General features: G+C 40.8%; 1 protein-coding gene across 9 annotated transcripts in view; it reads right to left on the reverse strand.

Annotated features, from left to right (window-relative positions):
- Window positions 1-1,652: 1,652 nt before the first annotated feature.
- The window catches only part of adgrb1a (adhesion G protein-coupled receptor B1a), a 150,244-nt gene continuing 129,484 nt past the window's right edge, over window positions 1,653-22,412 (reverse strand). For 4 of the 9 annotated variants that reach the window (XM_029450967.1, XM_029450965.1, XM_029450966.1 and 1 more), the window contains exons 25-32: window positions 16,500-16,598; window positions 12,989-13,160; window positions 11,624-11,719; window positions 11,491-11,530; window positions 9,245-9,906; window positions 6,952-6,987; window positions 6,562-6,720; window positions 1,653-3,523 (exon numbers count right to left, since the gene is read on the reverse strand). In XM_029450967.1, the coding sequence (XP_029306827.1) occupies window positions 3,329-3,523; window positions 6,562-6,720; window positions 6,952-6,987; window positions 9,245-9,906; window positions 11,491-11,530; window positions 11,624-11,719; window positions 12,989-13,160; window positions 16,500-16,598 (1,459 nt within the window). In that variant the 3' untranslated portion in view covers window positions 1,653-3,328. Of the gene's footprint in view, window positions 3,524-6,561; window positions 6,721-6,951; window positions 6,988-9,244; window positions 9,907-11,490; window positions 11,531-11,623; window positions 11,720-12,988; window positions 13,161-16,499; window positions 16,599-21,192; window positions 21,253-22,412 lie in introns of all 9 variants that reach the window. The other 5 variants (XM_029450972.1, XM_029450970.1, XM_029450969.1 and 2 more) reach the window with 4 other exon arrangements.

Genomic DNA, 22,412 nt, shown 5'->3' on the forward strand with positions numbered 1-22,412 from the left:
AATTGTGCCCAATGATGTTGTTTTCCCGCCCTGGTGTCATGTGACTCGTTAGTGTTACAAGGATTCAGGTGTAAATGATAAGCAGGGCTGTTAAATTTGGTGTTTTGGGCACAATTCTCTCTGAATGCTGGACAACATGGCACCTCATGGCAAGGAACTCTCTGAGCGGCTGAAAAAAAGGATTATTGCGCTTCACAAAGATGGCCTTGGCTATAAGAAGATTGCCAACACCATGAAAATGAGTTGCAGCACAGTGGCTAAGATCATACAGCGGTTTTCCAGGACAGGTTCCACTCGGAACAGGCCTCGCCAGGGTCGACCAAAGAAGTTGAGTCCACGTGCTCAGCGTCATATCCAGAGATTGGTTTCCAAAAATAGACGTGCGAGTGCTTCCAGCATTGCTGCAGAGGTTGCAGAAGTGGGATGTCAGCCTGTCAGTGCCCAGACCATACGCCGCACACTGCATCAAATCGGTTTGTATGGCCGTCGCCCCAGACAGAAGCCCCTTCTGAAACCGATGCATAAGAAAGCCCGCAAACAGTTTGCTGAAGACAATGAATCCAAGAACATGAGTTACTGGAACCATGTCCTGTGGTCTGATGAGACCAAAATAAACCTGTTTGGGTCAGATGGTGTCCGGCGTGTGTGGCGGCACCCTGGTGAGGAGTACCAAGACAAATGTGTTTTGCCTACAGTCAAGCATGGTGGTGGCAGCATCATGGTCTGGGGCTGCATGAGTGCTGCCGGCACTGGGGAGCTGCATTTCATTGAGGGACACATGAATTCCAATATATACTGTGACATCCTGCAGCAGAGCATGATCCCCTCTCTTCGGAAACTGGGCCGTAGGGCAGTTTTCCAACATGATAATGACCCTAAACACACCTCCAAGATGACAACGGCCTTGCTGAAGAAGCTGAAGGTTAAGGTGATGGACTGGCCAAGTATGTCTCCAGACCTAAACCCAATTGAGCACATGTGGGGCATCCTCAAGAGGAAGGTGGAGGAGTGCAAGGTGTCCAACATCCGTGCGCTCCGTGATGTCGTCGTGGAGGAGTGGAAGAAGATTCCAGAAGCAACCTGTGCAGCTCTGGTGAATTCCATGCCCAGGAGGGTTAAAGCAGTGCTAGATAACAATGGTGGTCACACAAAATATTGACACTTTGGGCACAATTTAGACATGTTCACTATGGGGTGTACTCACTTTTGTTGCCAGCTGTTTAGACATTAACAGCTGTGTACTGAGTAATTTTCAAAGGACAATAAATCTATACTGTTATTCAAGCAGCACACTGACTACTTTAAGTTATATCAAAGTTTCAGTAGGATAATGTTATCCCCTGAAAGGATATAACAGAATATTTGCAAAAATCTAAAGGGTGTACTCACTTTTGAGATATACTGTATATAAGACTAGGAAGAAGCTTATAATAAAAAATGTAAACTTACAAATACAACATACTTCATGTAATTATACATGGGGTTAGGGTAACTGAAGTGACTCAGTGAGTCAGTTTACTGACTTTATGACTCATCTCTTCTCATGCTGTTATACTGCATACACCTCTCCAACATAACACTGCATGCACCATGATCAATCACCTGTTCTCTTTAATTACATTTGAGAAAAAAAGAGGACTACTGTGGTTTTATTATATAGATATGCTTTTATTAGAAATAAGACACATTCATGTTGTGCTCTGAAAACTGTACATTAACAAAGAGGCGACCCCAGTAAATTAAAAAGGGGAGTGAGGGGAGGAGGGAGGGGTGTGTGTGGAAGGTTGGGGAGCAGATCAGTGGGTCAGAGGTCAGAGGTGAAGGTTTCAACAAATACAGATCTGAGGGAGTGACTGGCGGTAATATCAAAACACACACTGTTACATTGCGATACAGAACACTCGTATAGTCCAGTACCCTGAAAGGACGAGGAGGGAATGGGAGGAGCAGTATCAGAATAATCATGTTCATATTTATAATAATGATAACAACTATCCCCAAGCACAGTAAGAAAGATATTTATAGGCTAAAATCCATTCTGTAGAACTCTGTTGAAATAATTACAATGCTGTACATCAGGACTCCAAGTGAGCCTTGTGCTTTCTGTGTGCAACCACCATCCCTCTGATGACCTCTGCCTTGTATATATCATCACCTTTAATCATACCATATATATTTATAGATTAAGTGATTTACTCATCTTCCTCTACTCAATACACACAGACACACATACAGACACACACACTCACACACACACACACACACACACACACACACACACACACACACACACACAAAAGTACCTTTTACCATCGCATTTTTGTAACACCATCATATTTTGCATGTACTGTACCAAGCCTGCTTGTACATTGAGAAACTGCCTCAATAAGCATATGTTTGTTGAAAGTGGCTCCCTCTGGACACACTGGCGCCGTCCATGTTGTCGCTCTGTGGACGGCTTTGAGGTTGAGGACCGAATAGAGCGCAAAGCCCAACGGCCCGCTCTCTGGCGTCTCTAAGGTGTCCATCGATGAGAAGGCAACTTTCCATTTCGGCTCAGGGAAACATCTTCGATTTCTTTCAAACCTCTTTTCACTTGTCACTGCAGGGCCGACCTGGCCCCATCAGGATCACGGGGGGAACAAGTGGTGGAGCCAAAAGGATTGGGGCGAGTTGTAGGGGGGAGGGAACTGCATTGAGGGCCACATGACTGTATGTTTGGCAGTCTGCCTTGTTTGTTCCTTTTCTCTTTTGAGATTGATGTTGAGGAAAAAATAAGTCCAGAGGCATCTCGAGCCTCATAAAACAGCGTTCATCATGAGAAAGAGAGAGCAGAACAGTGATGCAACGACACTCTCAACAGTGAAAAAAAAGAGACATAATCATGATTATTACATTGTATTCATTTAATACAGGGGTAAACATTGCATGATTACCTTTGCTATGCGATTTATTACACAACTATATGATGCACATATAGTAACTGAATCTGCTACCTTGGCAATCAGTCTGCCATGTGAGCCTATGTGGCATCTGAGACCATATACAAGAAGATGACCAGTATTTTGCAGACAAAAACACCGTCAAACATCAAATGAAACAACATAGAAAGAGAGGCTATTTTCCTGTTCTCTCTGTAATTGGTTTAATTATTTTTCTGATAATGTGACCGTTCTCTCTCCTCCTCGCTCTCTTTCCCCCTAACGTTATCGCAGTGGGCTTCAACCAGCCATTGAGTAGAAATACGGAGCAGGGCAGTGTGTGTCGGCTTGTTTGTCTGAGCGAATTGGAAAAAAAACAAGTCGTGGGTGTGAGGCTGGAATCTTGGTCACACCTCCGTCTGAAGGTCCATGATCTCCTGGCCCACCAGAGGAATGGTGGCACTGGTCTTCTCCCACTCCACAGCCTGCAGCTCTAGAGGAGAGGCTGCCACTGTCTCCAGGTCCTTCCTCACCCAGGATGGGGGAGAGTGGGCCTTCCTGATGCCCTCCCACGCCCTTTTACTCGGGGTCTGCTGCTTGTCCTGATAGGAAGAGAAGGAACAGGTGTGATTTTTCAGAGATGAAAAACTCTGTGAAGCATTTCATAAGTTTTGGTGTTCCTACTTTACTTCATGCTACCTTCTGTCTGCCTTAGCGATTTCCTACAGTTCTTAAAGGAATAGTTTGACATTTAAAAAAAATGTGCTTATTTGTTTTCTTGCTGAGAGTTAAATGATAAGATCATCGCCACTCTCATGTCACTCTGTTATGTATGGAACTGGAGCTATGGTAATCAGCTTAGCTTAGCATAAAGACTGGAAACAGGAAGAAACAGCTAACCTGGCCCTGTCCAAAGTTACAAAGAAAATAAGTCTACCAACACCGCTAAATATCGTTTTACCAAACATCTTTGTTTTCACAAGAAGTTTGAGCATGAATTACTTCCCGGTAAACAACATCTGCCATTACTGACTCTTTCCCCTGTTCCAGTCTTTATGCTAAGCTAGGCTAACCTAGCTCGAGCTCCACTCTTAAAGGTTCAATGTGTAATTCTGAGCCACCTGCTCCAAAGAAATAGGGGGCAGAATTTCACCTCTAAACTGGGTAATGTTCATATTTTAGTTGCAGTAGTTTGATATATTGATTGTATTCTAATTTATATCTAATATCTAATATTGTGTATTGCATTTACTCCTGTGTAATGCCTGTCAGTAAGTCAGCAGGGCAAGAATACCAAACTTCAACCAAACTCCTGAAACTCTGATCTCTGGTCAGAAAACTCTGCTGTCTGATAATCTTCACGTAGAGCTGGTCATCTGTGTTTACTGCACACTAATGTTAACCAGGGCTGTAGTTCGTGTGACGTGTTGTTAGTTTGTTTACGGGACTAAATCCAAAGTGTCAGAATTTAGAAAACGACCCTCACATTCGTCTCATCTTCCTAGTGGAGCTCAGTCAGAACCAGCTCCACACCAGTCACAGCGGCTGCTGGAGCTGTGTAACAGCAGGAACAGGGAGTCTGTAGTTCCTCGGTGCTGTGGCTGAACTCCAGCTAACTGCTAACTGAAGCTACACTGTTTCCCGGGGCTGCAGACAGATATACACTCAGAGAAACAGCCTCCTGGCAGCTGTGAGGATGAAGAGAGGTGGTGCGGGGGGTTTTCTCGTTTCTGTCACTTTGAATCCAATGAACAAACTATAAAACAGGAACAAGTGTGTAATATTTACAAGAGTCAGGTAGCTGTACTTATTCTCTCTGTACTGAGGCAGACTGCAGCTACACTGACTCACTATCACCTCTACCTTGCCAAGTGATATTACAGACTGGACGGAGTGCAGCTAGCTGTTAGCATGCTAACCTCAGTAGATATCTCTGCAACACAACACAGAGACGTCTTTGACGTCAACACTGTTACCTCTTCACACTCTGTTCATAATGTTAGTTCATTGTTTTAAGTTTAAATTCTGGCAGATCTTACACATTGAACCTTTAAGTCTTAAGAGTTCTTATCTAACTCTCAGCAAGAAAGAAAATGCATGTATACACATATTTTCATAAATTTCCAACTATTCCTTTATTACCTCTTTTGAACATGGATGGTGGTCTTCAATCTAAAGTGGTTATATGTACAAACAGCTAGCTAGATATACTGATAAGGACTGGGATGATTGTGACTGAGGCACATCCTCAAAACACATCTTGTACCAGCAGCGGAAAAGTTGATCTCTCTGCCTCTTCCACTTGTAGCATCTTGATGATACATCACATTTTTGGGGGGGTTTTGTCTCTGAAAATAAGTTAATGCTGTGTGATTCTACAGGGCTAACACAATTGGTTTGATTGAGTTGTGAAACTATAAGTGCCAAATAGCTGCGCAGTTGATCTGTGAAGTTGGACATGGCCCTATGCCAGAGAAGACCTGAGGCCAAAGCTATGAAACAAATGGAGATGCTGGGTTCTTGCAGCAGAAGGAAATGGAAATAATCTGCTGCCAGGGAATGGATGCAGTTGCAAAGTCAACATGGATTCCCCTTTACTGTTGGTGACTAGTTTCCAGCCAATCCAGTCCCAACCTAGTTTCCCATTGTTTAGTGTGGAAAAAGAAACGGCTTGAACCTTGCCAAGCCAGAAAAAATCTAAACCTCCACATAGATAATAACAATAATGTCTTGATTCTCAACAGAACCTTATTAACTGTAAAGTTAAAAGTGAGAAGGTATAGTCATGTTTAATTCTGCAAAGGCAATGTTAGTAAACTGAAGGCTTAGATGGGCATGAAACTGGTAATCATCAGTGAGATAAGCAACTGCATTAAAAGAGATATATTCTTTAATTCTCTCATTTGCTTGACTAGCTCCATCTCTGTAGCAATGCTCATTGAGCTTATTGGTTATTGTAATAGTTCCAGCTATCCACCATACCAAAGGTAAGTTGAAGTAATTTAAACTAATGGCCATGATTTTCTCCTGTAGCTTAGTTATTCCTGTCTCTTTTGCTATTCCCACTAGGTATTGTATTACTGCATCTACTTTAAACACAAGACACGCATTGATGCAGAATTTGCATAGTAAGAGAAAGGAGAGACATTTCTTAATAAATTTCCTTTTGAAAATAACCAAAGCTAAACATTATGTCCTTTGTGTTGGGTGGCAGAACTTTAGTCTGTACTTATCTAGAGCCTCCGCTGCCAGCTCATCAAAAAGCAAAATTATTATATAGCTTTTTTTTGTGAGGCCTTGCCTTGAAACAAGCTCTAACAAGTTGTATGATTTGGAAGTAGCTTCAAACATTTGTCACATTTGGAGTGACAATGTGTACTCGGCTCAGTCCGTAGTTCTGGCTTGTATGCTCACCCACAATTATGCCCCTTGATGCCCCCACAGCTAATTTCTTCTGGCGCTGACATAGTAAGCAGATAAAAAATGCAATCTTTTAAATGGCTTCACTAATAATTAAACAGCTAACTCCACTCAAGTGTGGTGACTTGTGCTAATGATAAAAGAAAAGGAGAACAACATTAGATATAGAAGGGGAGGACGGGAACGGGGGGGCGGAACAGAATAAAGTTAAACTATTTACACTCATGTTGGTCTTGTCGCTGCTGGCAGAGGACACACTCCATCTTTTGGCAGATTTGGCATCAACAGGTGGAGATTCTCTATCCTTGTCTGCACTGTGAATCTTCCTGTTCAGGTCCTGAAACATGTCCTGGTGGCGTTTCCGGGTGTGCATAATCTTCTACACAGGAACATTGCACGTTATGTACAAGGTAAACAGCACAGGCTACCATCAATCCTACTTTACCCCCTTCACATTTAATGCGCTGAATGTCAACACTACAGTCAAACCCAAGCTTTGAATAATTCTGATAAATGTATGCAAACATCTAGAGGTCTGAACAGCTAGGAGACATCAGCTTTTTGGGCTTAATCTAAAATGCTCTGTAGGAATCAAAGAGACTAAAATTACCTCAAAGTCAAGCTCTGCATAGCGTGATTTTCGTCTCTGGGGGGAGATGAGACAGAGAGATTAAAGATGTGTCTTGAGATTGTGTGCCTTGTGAGCAGACAAATGCTCAAGTGTTTCTTAACTGTTTCATTGTGTATCTCCACATCAGCCAGTCAAGAAAGTGTGTTTCTGGGACCCAGTGGAGAGCAGTGAGTCATAAGGGAGGAAACATGGTTTGCTGCTGGTCATTCTGACCCTGTTGGCACAAGTTTGCAACTAACAGATTGTGACCAAATGACCTTTAAGTCACCATCACGGAGTGGTGAAGGAAAAGCTGACCTTCAGGCTGTTTGGTTGCTGTGGCAGCTGCCGCCTCACACGACATTATGGAAGTGTGTTTTGCCCCGAAGTGAAAAGACACCAGCAGGCAGATGTCCAGGACGCTGTGCGCTGATGACTGTGTCGTCTCATCCTCACACTGCTGTCTGCACTAGGAGTTGAGTGAAAACTAACCTTTTTAAAGATGCTATCCTTAGATGGGGCCAGAAAATGTTGCAATACTTCATGTGATGTGTTTGTTATGAACTAAATACATATGTTGCCTTATTTTTTAGCATCAGAGAAGGGACGACCTAAACATACACATAATATAGCACAGTGCTGCCCTGTTGAGACCTAATTATGATCCTTTTATTTCCGTTTGTTTATTTCCTAATTATGATCCGTTTGTATTCATTAATATCCAGTTTTTTAATGTGAGGCTCCCTAGTTGATCTGTGTGAATCATTTCCCCAGCACGAAGAGTGTGCTAATGCTGGGTTGGTCAAACATAGCCTGTGACACAATACATGGCAAATAGATGATTCTAGGAGAAAAAAAAATACTTACACTTGGAACTAAAGTTTACTATATGAATGGCTCCATACCATGCAAACTAAGAGATGCTGCAGAAAACAGTAAGCTGGCATGATATATGGCATCATTCACATTGATATATGGATAAGAAAAGAAACACAGCAGTTAATGCTTATGAAATGTTCAACTGTAATGCCCCTGTATTGAGAGAGTGATAATTAACAGGACACATGTGATGTTCACCACAATGACACTACTGTTATTTCTCAAACAAAGACCAGTATTCAAATGGTGTGAACAAATAAAGGCTGTCTAAACATTAAAGTTATAAACATTGAGGGAGGAGGAATTATTTATTTACTTATTTATTCCATCACTTGTACTTTGATATATTTTCTATACTGTCAATGAAACTCACCACTTCCTGCAGACGTTGCACATTATGAGCCTTCCAGGAAAGAACCGGACTATGCCCTTTATTGTGTACTGCCAGGTTCAGACTACACAATATGTCTCTTAAAATGGTCATTGTGTCAGATTAGACAATTATAGATTCATAACCTCTTGCCATGACTAGGTTGAAGGACATGACAGACTACATAGTCATGACCTAAGTGATGTCATGGGGAAGGAGTAGCTAGGGAACGATTTCCAACAAGAATGTGAACAAACATTGGCGTGTCTAAGTATGACACATTTTGAAAAAATAAATAAAAGACGACTGTGACCTCTGACGTCCCTTCACAGTTCCACCTAGCAACAGCAGCAACAATATTCCTCTTTCGCTTTGCCATATTTACAGCGGAAGATTGTGCTCCTATTGGTGAACGTCATAGAATTGACGTCGTAGCATTTTCTAATGGAAGAGAGAAGGCAAGAAATTCTAACACAGTGGTCTTTTTGTCGGTACATCGTGAGGCGTCCCAGATGCATAGCAGGGGTTGTCTATTATAGTATGCTACACGGGATAAAACCATCGATTTTCACTCCTGACACCCTACATCTGTTGGGTTGAGCAATTACTGGGCTGATATTGTGTAGTCTGAAAATAGTATTACATCTGTGCAGGAAGTGTTAAGATTTATTTTAGCAGTGCTAGAAAAAACATCAAATTAGAAGTGATTTGAGCAAATTTATATTATCCTGAATTTATCAACACAACCGTTAACAAGATGTTGAATTTCCATAAAAAGCAAAAAGCATCAACAGCATATTAAGATCAGAGAAAATTAGGCTTCTTACTAAAATATGATAAAATACACTTGTAAAAAAAGAATTACAAATGAAAGGCTGACATCTAATACAAACCAGTTTCAAATAAAGGCTTGGTTCTTGAGAATTTATGGTAAGTAATAGTACAAAACACAACTTTACATGCATGTTATATTTGAAGTATGAAGGATGAGGCTGATAACGCATTACTATGACCAAAATAAGGTGATCAGTTTAGTGCTCTTACCTCCAGAGAGCTCATAGACAGTGTTGAGACTGTCTCACTCTTGGACATCACACCAGAGTTTCCGGAATCTCCCCCGTCACACATGCTGTTGGCTACCTGTGAGTCTCTGGGCATATTCTGCAGATTGTGAGCAGGTGAGTCTCTGTCAGAACATGACACACTGATCTGGTCAGCAGGCAGGCTCTTCAGCCCAAAGCCAGGCATTGGCTCTCCGTTGACAGGGTTAGCCAGGTGAATGAGCCTGGTCTGAGGCAGCTGCTCTATGCTGATGTTATACTTGGCTGTCTGCTCTTCTTTCCCCTTGGCCGGCTTTATGGTGCCTGTGTTGTTGGTCGGTAGAATGACGTACCCGGGGCCTTTGCTAGTGCCCTCGGAGCTGCTGCCCTCGCCGTTTCCTCGAGGCAGCTCTCCATCCAGCTGCTTGAAGAGCTCGCCATCACAGATGTAGATGGATTTGGCGCCTGGCAGCTCTGTGCTGATTCCCTTGGTGGGACCCTTGTCCCTGCGCAGAGTCAGAGTGTGGCTGCTGTAGTCTGCCACATTCTGGAGGTGAACTTTGGCCATGCTGGCCGGCATGGTGTTAAAGTTAGAACCCTTCTGAAGGGTGAGGGTCCCGGAGGTGGCCTTCTCCTCCCCCTGGAGAGATGAGCGCTTCATAGTGCCTGGACATAACAGTAAGACAGAGTTGGACCATGGACAGATTTACCTGCTTGGAGGCCCCTGTTTCATCAAATACAAATAAATTAATTCCAAATGTATTTAGTGAAATACAGTGTTTAAAACTAGCGTTTGATACAGGGCATCTCAACAAGACAGGGTCTCAATATAATGAGGGCTGTAGCAATAATCTTGGCTGATACTGTTATTTATCAGAGCAAATTGTCACTCAGTTAATTTAGGGCTCTTGGGGCCCCTGGGATCTGAGGCCCTACAGCAGCTGCCACCGTTCCTCTGTCAATAATCCAGCCTTAGGTTGGACAGATACTGAAGCAACCTTCTACTAGACCTGGGTGATAAAACGATAGCGATATGTCCTGCGATTGACAGCTCATCAATAGCTATAACAGAATAGCAGAAATAGAATTTGATAGAACGTTCGATAGTTTCACTTTCACTTTGGCCTGTAGTTGATGTTAGCCATCTATGTGTTTGTGCCCCTAACTGTGGACTGAACAGTCGATGTACGTAAAAAAATAAATAAATAAGATATACTGGTGTTTCCATGTATATCAGTAGATAAGTAAGAAGTCAGTATAGTTCAGACTTGTCAAAACATGTTTTGAGGCAACATAGAAACATTGTCACCATTGCATTTGTGACTGTTGGTGAGAGAGCATCGACAAGTCAACTGTAACCAACATAATCACTAATCAAATCTTCCCATCACTCAGAACCTGCTGAGAGCTTTGACAAATGAGACAACAGCAAGACCCCCCCCCCCCGAAAAGAAAAATAAATTCTAGAAAAATGTTTGATAAAATATGTCTACTGGGAGTATATGGCTGCATCGGGCTTGCCTTGACCCTGTGACCCAACATCATTCCACTATAACAACTGTTGGCTTATGGCAGCATGCATATCCCATAGTATGTCCATGCTGATAAACAACATCAGACAACGCTCTATCTGCAACACTAAATAACTTACGCTCTCTGTGCTCCCTCTTCCTACTTGACATATAAAAAGGAAAAAACAATAATGTCTCTCTGTTCTTTTCTCTCTTTTCTTGTTCAGCCCTGTCTGTGTCTCAATAGCTTTTCTGCTCCAGATGCTTTCCTTGATATCCTGTCTCAAGAGATAATCAGATTTTCACTCCCAGCAGATATCAGAGCAGAGCCAGTATCTGATGCGGCACTGTCGGGAGGGACTTAATTATACAGCGGCAGTGTAGGAGAGACGCAGGCAGCCCTATTTATCTGCATATAACTGCTCAGCACGTGTTCATCCCACTCCCATCAGCCTGGGCTAAACTGCCTTTTGCAGCATTAATGTTCTGTATTCCTTTCCAAGGAGCTTTACAACAGCTCCTTGGAGTAGGGAGGCTGTGATGTTGATTGTAAGACACAAGTTCATAACTGAGGGGGAACATGCCTCACATCTGTTCCGACAATGCTGAGGAATTTGAAGCAGTCAGAATACAGAGAGGAGCGACAAAGAGACATCTGTAGCTTTTGAACAGCAGTCCCCAAAGTCAAGTCAAATGCACACACAAACACAAAATCAAGCACACTCAACCTAGAGCTTACCTGATCTGCAAGCGATATCCACATCTTTCTCAAAGTCAGTCTGAGGACAGAAAACAATAAATATGAGAAACCCTGCCAATATTGAATAATAAATCTTAAGAGGTGAAAATAACAAACATATGCATGTTCATACCATGAGCTGAGCATGGCCATTCTGAAAAGATCCTCCTGAATCTCCATTAGTGTCCTCCTGGCGGTCCACCACCCGGCACTTCACTGCCTCCTGAACCTGTAGCAAATCATGAGAGCACAGATCAGGAACTTAGTACTGGCAGGATATATAAATACATCAGTTCACAACAAACACTCAGTGATTGGCCTTTTATAAAAGAGGCTCAACATCTAGGGCCCTTGTAGCGGCCATCATACGACAAATACCTAAAGGATTAGATCAAACGAAGACAGATTTTGGTAGTTTCAGAGACTTTATATTAGTTTGGCTAAAAGTTTGTAAGGGTTGTCCTGATGGTGATACTACAAGCTAAAGTTCATGGGGTTATTCAAATCAAAATGGCCTGAATGTGTTCAAGGTATGTCATATTTATCATGGACCTCAGCATGGACCATCAAGACCATGTTGCTCAAGGGGAAATGTGAGCTGATGGTCTGAAGTAAGGTCATTCATCATTAGTCATTAATCATCCTCTAATTTAACTCAGCTGTACTTTGCAGATCTTTCATTTAGAGTTAGGTTATAGTGTCAATGACGCTCAATGCAACAATGTTTCAGGGACATAATCTTCCCTTTTCCCTTTCCTAGAGTTTTAATGTGAAACAGCTGCAGGAAGTGTTGAGTTGCAGTAACGCAACAATAATCAAAAGAACAACAAATTAGATGTGATTAGAATCATTTAGTGAATGTTTCTGGCAATTTAACTCAGAGCAGCTGAGTGGTGAGGATGACTTGATTCTGTTGTTGTCCGGATGTAATTAGTGCTGTAGAAATGTACTGATTCTGTATTTATCAGTAAACATCTGGCCTAAAAGATTGTCTTGATGGTGGCATTACAGGTGCATTGGGGGTCATTAAGGTCAAAAGGGTTCATTACACTGAGGGCATGAATGTGCCCAAAGAATGCCATGGCCATCTGCAAATTATATGATTGTATGTGCAAAGTATAGGTGATCTCACTGACATCAGCCCATTATATTTAGATATATATTATCAACACAATAGAAAGGAAAGGTCAGGGATTTACCCAAAAAAACAAAAACCATTAAGTTGCACTCTCAAAGGACTCATCGTGTGCCACAGACTATATTGATCAAGGGATCATTTGGGTTGAAGGTGATTCTAGAGGATACATCCTTGGACCGAAGACTTAATTGGGTAAATCGACAGACCAACTAAAACACCAACATAGTCATTCATATGCTGCTAGTAAAGATTTGCCAAGATATTTATTGTAGAACTGATCAATACTGCTATACAGCATGTATAGCCTCAAACAAAACCAGGAAGAAGGACATGTATAATCTCAGTGGTCATGTTGTGTACCTCTCTGCGCAGGATGCAGTGCACCATGACAATGACGAAGCCTTCCAGTGAATCAAAGACAGCAAAGAGGATCTGGAAGAGCGCAGAGCGCCGGTCTGTGATTGCGAGGACGGCTGACATCCATGTGAGGGCCAGAAGGGGCAAAACCACACAGGAACTCCACAGTGACGCCCTGCAGGACGGAGGGGACCCACAGTCAAGAACGGCATTCGTAAACATGACACAGAGGGCAAGCCTGCAATGTTGTTTGACAATTATGCATTAAGATGTTTCGTATTTGTCATTAGCTAAGAATATTAAATGGTTTAACATCTAAGGCAGGCTTCTATACAAAGCAATTCCGTACGTAATGTTTAACACAATCCTAAAGCAATCTTCTAATTGCCCTTGATAACTGTCCACGCTGTTAGCATAGTGTTAGCAGCCTTCAGCTCTAACCATGCATACATACATAACATCACAACAAATAATTATGTTACTATCACAAACAAAAACATACATCCATTATCTCCGGATATATATGTCCATAATTCACATATATTACATGCATGTATATTTAAGATGGTTCAGTCAAACCATAGAGGATCTAATGCCACAGGAAAGAGAAGGAGGAGTGATGGTGAGCAGTGGGGAAAAACAAGTGTAATGAGGCTGAAACAGAATGCAAGACAAACAGAGGCAGAGCAGAGGAGGACAGAGAGACAGAGAGAGGAAGAGTCTAAACAAGTGTCATTTCCACTGTCCATATTGATGCTCCCACTTTGCAGTGCTTCTTTTCTTTTTACTATCTTACTAAACCTATTCAAAATAGTGCTAAGATTATTTTTAGTTGGATAATATTCCAGAAGTGGAAAAAGTACTTTATTCAAGTAAAATGCTATGGTATTTGAAACAATGGAATAATAATACATTATCATAAGCAAAAGTGATGCATTCCACAGCACTGATTCTATCAGTACAACACGGCTCAGGTCACACTAACCAACCTGCTGCTCAGAGTTGCTTATATGAACACAAATACTTCAGATGCTAGAATGCTTTCTAACATTTCAAATGTGTGCGGGACGTGTTGAGTTTCATTGACAGCAGCGTAACCGAACAAATAAACAGTTGAAGTGACTTAAATGAATTAGTGAGTGAGAGTTTCATAACCCTTTGAAAATAAATGTTGTTGTAGCTGGTCTTACAGCACTGCTGGTGATGAACTCTTTAAAGAGAATACATACACTGACAGCATGGCAGAAAACACCATTGGCTAAAGTGTTTGTATAAATATGTAAATAGTAACTTTCACTAATGTCTGAGGTAGGTGAGCATACGTTCGATGCAAGACATTACTAATCAAGCCATGAAGACACAATCAGTAGAAATATTGCACTAATGGAGATTTAATAGGGGAAAATAACAATTTTCATTATTTACTGTCTATCAAAATAATATTGCTGCTGATGACACAGACAAATGTATTTTATCAAAATATGTGCACATAAAAAACCTTTGACGCCAACAACTCAGACTGTCATGGTTTTAAAGGATCTTTTATTATAATAAAATATCGTCTATTTATCGGATTGTCTTGTTCGAATGCTATCAATGCATCACATTTTCTAAAGCTGATCATTTAGTTTGCATTTAATAAGGAATTCTGCAAAGTCAAATGTGAAACAGATAAATGTAAAATCTTAAATATGTCCCTCCACAATTTAGTAAAGTACAAAAACAGAGTTCAACAAATAGAAAACCATAATATTAATAGTATAACTCTACACAACCTAATTAAAAGTACTTTCCACCTCTGGTATTAAATAGGGCTAGACCAATACAGTAAATGGGTTGGCTGATGTTGGCAATTATCTTCCTTGACATCATTTGCATTTGGATGTATCTCATTATGTGACTAGTGTTTCAGAGGCGTTCCCCTCCTGCCCACAGTAACCCTCTGGAGAACATACAGTAGTCAATGGTAGTTGTTGTATGAAATTGGAGTTAAAAATGCTGAAAACTGGCTAAACGTATCACTGCTAACGTCAACACGGCCAAATGGCTGAATCCTACCTAAAAGATAATTCAAGTTATTTTCAATCTGGACTTTATTTTCCATATTCATCGTTTATGACCAAAATAATTTGATTGCACAACTACAAACTTCTCCATTTGCTGAGAGTGCTGTTCTCCAATACAATCCAGTAGGGACAGGAATGTTAAGGTAAACCAAGGTGACAACAACACATGTGTTCACCCAGTAAAACCCTCATGATTTCAGATATGCTATAAAGACTAAAGTGAAATAACTATGTTCATGTTGGCGGTATTTGCAGTGAATACAAACTGCAGCCTCGTAGCAGTAATTAGCTGTACTTTTAGATGACTCTATTATCTTCACCTGACATAACAAACTAGTGAAACATGGCAACACAAGTAAAAATCAAGAGGGATTACATGTAGTAGGTAATCCATTGATGTTGGCCAGGCCAGACAGACAGATAATACATCAATACAATACTAATGAAATGTTGTATTTAGAATAGAGGCTGATATGTGGCTGTGAACCATGATGGGACCAGAATCCACATTATTATTTGAACATTAAAACATGTTACCTATTGTATTTAGATCTACTCATATGCTCATTAAGAGAGAGACTTGGTGTGTGCATGTAAGTATATATAGTATATTGCCCATCTCTAGAGCAAATGATCTACATATGAGCTACATATTTAACACATGTTACTCCTAGCAGTAGTCAAAACCACTAACCAGAAGAATAAGTGTGAAGTGTGTCAGCAATGTCACATTTCAGACTATGAAGTGAAATGATGTGTGTTGATTGTTCAGTCACATTTTAGTCACTATTTAGAGGTTGTATTTGTGGATTAGCAGAGCGCAACACTCCCTGCAAAAAAAGAGGCAGAACTGTACCTCTGTAATTATAATCACACTCTGTTAGTACAATGACTAAAAGTAGAAAATACAGGCTCAGGTTGATAATAATGAAAATTATCCATCTAGGCACTCATAGATCACAGCAAAACACACACACACGCGCGCGCACACACACACACACAAACTATGACAATGAAAGTGTATTGCTGTCCTCTCTGCATACATAGCAATTATCTGCTCAACATTTGTTCTTATCAGCTTTGTGACGTTAATGATTTATGATCTCTTAAAGGACAAACACACACACACACACACTCTCTCTTTCTCTTTCTCTCTCTCTCTCTCTCTCTCTCTCTCTCTCTCTCTCTCTCTCTCTCCCATTCAATCATCAATCACAGATGCATAATTAATTTCATATATACAGTTAACACACAGTTAGTTTGGCACAAAACATCAGGAGCCTTTCATATTGAGGGACACCCTGCCTGCCAGGGCATCATGGAGAAGAACAAATGACATAGGGATAAAGGAAACAGAACCAACCAAGTGTGGGAGAAGAAGGGAGGCGTACAGTAGAGGATAGAACAGAGGTAAGAAGAGTTAAGGAAAAATAATTAGCGGGACTAACATGGCGTTACTGGTAGCTGTGGTGGAAACGTCAGCCGAAGAGATAACTCCGCACTTGGCACATTTGAGCGTCATATTGTACAGTGGCACTGTCATCTGACTGCAAAGTCAAATTAACACGCTGTAACATACACAAACAGATACAAATGCACCTACACACAGACTCGCACAAATGCACGTGCGCACACCAGCGCACACAAACAGTCACACAAACAGTGAGTCACAGTGTTCTCGCACAATCTCTCTCTCAGGGCTACAGTCCAACCGGTTCTGTGTGTGTGTTTGGGTTTACCTGTGTGTGAGTCTGGAGAAAGGGGAGGTTGGGCCAAGACATAGCCATTGGTGGATATTTCATGTCAGACATGACATGTTACTCTGAATCTCTTCACAAATGTTTGATGACCTGAAGGAACTGTGTCCTCTGCATTGTCAGTATTTCACCCACTCAACCAAAACCACTAATTTATCTGCTTGTTATACAAAATGCTAAATCTCTAATTTCATGCCTTTCATATGCCGGTTGAGAATTTACATCTCCACTGCTCTGATTATGATGATGTGCTGGATGTGCCTCACCCATGGACATCTCAATTTGTGCTAACTGCTTATTACGAGCAATGCCAGGTGCTAATGCAGAGGTTTTCACACACACACACACACACACACACACACACACACACACACACACACACACACACACACACACACACACACACAAGCCTCCACATACACACGTGCAAGCAACAGGCTCTGTCTGTCTTTACAGCCGTATCGCAAAGGAAACATCCTGCTCAAGTTGTGATGAAAGAGGTACATAATATCAATACATTCCACATTACAGGCGTTCAATTCTGACAGGCAATTCACAAAAAACTATGGTTTGTAACATTTTGAGCCTTACTTTGTACCCCTAGCTATTGATTCTATTGGTCATGATAACATTGTACTCTCTCTCTCTTTTTGAGATCTCAGAACATTGTTAAAAACGTTTCAATAAGTGTTAATAAGTGTTTTTTTATCTAAAAAGAATCTCACGACTGAGCTAATATTGTATTGTGAGTGCTGCTAACGATTATACTTATAGAAACCACATCTTCATCTTCATCATCTTGAAATAGTTTATAGTTTCTCCGGCTCTAATGTGACAAACATCTTCTCTTTAGCATAAATGCCAGACACTCGTGGGCAAATTAATGTTTTAAGCCATTGCCATACCAAACTACATTGAAATAATTCAAACTAATGGCCATAACATAAAGCTGTAGTATCACTGAATCATCCAGGAGACACATGTGCTTCTACACAGTAACATTAATATAGAATCATTCAAATGGGAAGCTAAACCTTCTCATTTCTTCACTTAATTCATCCTCCTGAATGTCAGGTTAAGACATTGTTGTGTGCATATAAGGGACTGACACCAAAACCTAATGATTTTCTAGATCGCTGAAGCATTTCCTGTTTCCAAATTCAATTATATTAATACTACAACAATGTCAGGATAATGCCACAATGCCTGCCTCTGGCCAGTTTTTCACAAAAATCTGACAAAACTGCAAAATGGATCCAATGATGAGCACAGAAAGCTGTTGTTTGGATGAATTTTGCTTTATATGAGTTGCCTGAAGGATATGGTGTTTCTTCTATATGTATTTCCAACAGTATACAGCTAATAGGAAAGCAACAGATAATTTCCAGGTATGATCACTGATAAACTACAGGACTTTATTTTCCTTCTAATAACTTAACTCCCCAAACCATCAGGATTCAGGATTTCTCTCCAGTGTAGTTGCTGGAAAAGACTGACTACAATGCTGGAGATATTGACGAGTAACAACAAACTAATCTGTTACCATATGGGCTCCTGCTAAACAACAATAAAAGTTGAAGAGCTGAGTGAATCGATTTCTGTAGCCCCTGGATGCCTGGATTAAAAATCACATAATGGAACAAATTCAATTTCAAATAAAAGAGCAATACAGCCACTAAATGTACGCTGCAGGCAGTGATATTAAAAAGCAATCAAGACTTTTTGAAATACAACACCATTTTCCTGGATTTAAGGATTGAGAGGCAAAAGGTGGGTTGGGTTGGGTGAGATGTATTAAACCAAAAAAGATAAATATCCAATTTAGGCAATCATGAACCATGGTCAAATGTAATCCTTGAGTCAAACTTCTTCCAGAGCTTTACATTAAAGGGAACACTTGGAAGTACTTGTTAAAGTTACAAACCAGGTTTTCATCTGAAGGCTTAATGTTTGATTACACTTTTATAACAACCTGTAAATACACAGGCCTGATGATTGAAACCATATAAGTGTTAAGGAGAAAACATACTCCAGTGGTGATTGGAATCAGGCTTTCAGTCCGTTTTAATTTTCTCAGAGAATTAGCGTCTAATGTTGTGGGGAAAGAGACTCAGCAGTGAGGCCTGTCTCTGAGGCGTGAGCAGACCTGTCTGGTGCATATGCTGCTGAGTGCTTCATTAGATGCTGCACAAATGAATTAGCTTCATTAAACATGCTTTGCATTTGAACCTTGAGAACCCCCCGCAGGAGAGGCGAGTGGGTGAAGGGTGGTGGGAGGTAACCAAAAGGGAAACAAAGTATTGAAGGCTCATTATTTCCTTCTTTTTTTTTTGTCCACCGCATAAAGTACTACAAACAACAATCACCACATGATCAGCACAAACAATAAACGGAATCTCAAACAAGTCAGATTACGTTCAGATAACCTAACCAACAAGCATGGGCAGCCTCAAAATATCACTTCGCAATTTCTATTTGCATTTTCAAAACTGAAAAAGCTTGAAAGATAATAATTGCCTTATGTGTCCAGTATGTGGAAGAAAAGATAAGATCCAAGGTCACTGTGAGTGTTGGATCTCAGATTTCAAAGATTTGTAGTACAGAGTTGATGAAAGTACAAATGAATTGATGAATTAGTTATGTTATAATTAGTTTTGATCAAGATGTGATTTGATCAAAACAGGTCAAAACAAGTCACTATTTAAGATTAGCTTAAATGAAGTGATAAGAAAAGCCTGTATTGATCCCCAGAGGGGGAACCTGGTTGTTGCAGCAGCACAAGGACAAACATAAATGCAGATAGAGAAATTAAAAAATAAATAAGAATATAAGTACGAATACAAACTACAAAACTTTATCGTTCATCACATCTGTGCACGCCATTTAGGTTTTTAAATATGCACTGGCGTGGGTATTTATGAATTCCACAACTTTTACACATCAGTCTGTTCACAGGTGTTGGAGAGTACAACTGCATATGTGAACAAAAGGTTTGTCAAAAGTCTTTGTGGCTCCAGAGGGAGCTGTGTGAAGTCTGATGAACTGCCTCAAGTGAAGACAGTTTGAAATGAAAGAAATCTGGGAGTGTGGAGCTACATTAGCCGCGACTAGCAAAACACATCCCAATCTCTGACCAATATTTCTCTGGTCGAGTTGCATTATGGGTAAAGCAGGCGCCCGGTTTTGAAAAGGAGGAACAATGGATGGACTATAAAAGATGATATCTCTGGCTCTGCTGGTTCTGTTGTGTTGCACTATCGCAAAGATGGACTGCATACACTAATGAAGCCTAGGATGCAGATACTGTACAGTTAATGGTTAGACAGGTGACTGAGATACAGCTTCAACACTCACTGAAGACATGAGTCAAGCAGATGATGGCTTTCTGACTAAGTATTAAAAAAAGAAATGGTATGTATCGTTCAAAAATGGCTTTTAGCATCCTTGAGCTTTCTTTGGCCACAGGCTGATGGATTTCACTACTCCTAAGGCAATGTTGTGACCAGTTTTAGGTCTTTAAGTAACATGCAATTAAGTTAAAACTTAAAACACCTTACATTTTCTGCTGGGAGACCTTAAAGACAGGACTCCCACCTGAGTGGAAGTGTTTGCATGATATCAGCATGATAGCTGTAGGGAAGGGCCCTGGAGCAGAGACTAAATGAACACCAGCAACACACAACACAACAGTCTGTGAACACCAGACCAAAACCACTCACAGCATCCACTGAGAAGAGTTTGATTTGCTAAAGAATTCCATCAGTTGTGTTAAGTAAGTGGACCTTGAGTTGAAATCTCAGGTGTACTTATCCCAATGTCCAGAATGAACTTCCTAGCTCAAGTCTTGAATGAAAGCGCAATATTATCACTTAAATTCAACTTTAAGCGCCTTCACTTTTTGTGATTCTATCGCTTTAAGACTTTAAGGTCATTTAAGAGTTGAGAACAATGATATCTGAGCATGGGTTGTGACAAATCAATAAACAAAATGCACCAAGGGGAAAATATCTGAAGTTACATTCAGTATGAAGGAAGGCTCAAATGCAGCCACACACACTCACACACATGCCCACACCATTTAAGTAAATACAAAATATTAATATTATTGCACTGCAACTAGTATGTGTTATTGTTGAAACAGTCACAGTTTATCTAAAAGCACTAAAGACGTTGTCAGAACCTGAGGCAATAATGTGTTATTTTCTATCCAGCTAGCAGGAGGTAGCATAAATGGCAAGGTCAATAGAGGAATAGTCAGGTAAATAGGCAGGAGGTAATAGTAAGCCAATCAGAGGTGCTTGCTAGAGGATTCAGCAGATTTGGTGATGGGCAGGGCTGGTAGCCATACATTAAGAAGAGGGCGGGATTGGCAGTTATTTTTTACCCAATCACTGATGACATGGAAGGGGGCTTCTGAGACTGATGTGTTCCTGATTGGAGAGCCCTGAGTGAGAGAGAGGGGATTCTGTGCAAACTCAAACATGACATATCAGACAACAAAAACAAGTACAGTTGAACAGAGAGATCATTGAAGAAAGCAAACATTTTCAGAGAGAAAGAAAATAACATTTGAATGCACCAACAATGCCAATGGAGACAGAACAGCCTGCGGGGTAAAGTGGAGCAGGGCGCATGTGTGCACTGTGGTTTGACCAATGACATTTTAGACTCAAGTTGCCAATGATTAGTGACAGTGTCCTTGCTAAAAATGTAATGTGTTCTTTACCTATTCATGTTCATAAAACACTAGTATGACAATGTGCAAAGAAAAGCTTTGGTTGCAGGTATTCTTATATCAAACATGTAAAGGAGCACTCCAACATTTTGGAAAATATGATTGTTTGCTGCCAAACCCAGTCAGATGAGGCAATGGATACATATTCTGGGAATTGTTTAGAATAATCTATAAAACAGATTCTGCATATGAATGCAGACTCTGCAGGTAACAGACAATAATTTGGTATTGGAAGTGTTCTGGTTCTGTTTGTAGTCCGAATAGTATTGACCAATCATTGTTGGTTGAATGCAGGTAAACAGTCTGTGTGGAGAGCAAAAGAGGCGGAATGCATCGGCTGAAATGCAATCTCAGATCACATCGAAAATCGTCTGACAACAATTAGGCTTTTAATTAGCTTAAAATCAGCTTGTTAACTGGCTTCTCGTGAAACGTAGACTCTCAACTTCAACTCCTGTCTAGCGTCTCAGCCTGCTAATCAGACTGTAAACAACGTCTTGGCCTGGATTTCTGCTAGCTACACTGGAATTCCGAAATATCGCCCCTTGCATCCAGAGGCTTATCGTCGTTATGCCAATAGCCAATTGGTTCCGAGATTGTGTTCAGAGTAACGTGAAACAGCATAAAGCCAGGGTAAACACCGTCACTCAAACGTGAAAAAAACTAAACTTTCCAACAACTCCAAAGATTTCATCATCACACATTATTTCCTGTTAGCACGTAAGCTAGTTAGATACATCGAAGAGTCACCTTTTTGTTTGCTGCTAACTGCTGCAAAGCCACAATATATTGTCTAATGTATTATTCAAATTTGCCTTGGTGTGGGTATTTACCATTTAACATCTAATATGGACTGCTCCCTGCCGTCC

Source organism: Cottoperca gobio, chromosome 16 (assembly GCF_900634415.1).
Source record: "Cottoperca gobio chromosome 16, fCotGob3.1, whole genome shotgun sequence".
Lineage (NCBI taxonomy): Eukaryota > Metazoa > Chordata > Actinopteri > Perciformes > Bovichtidae > Cottoperca > Cottoperca gobio.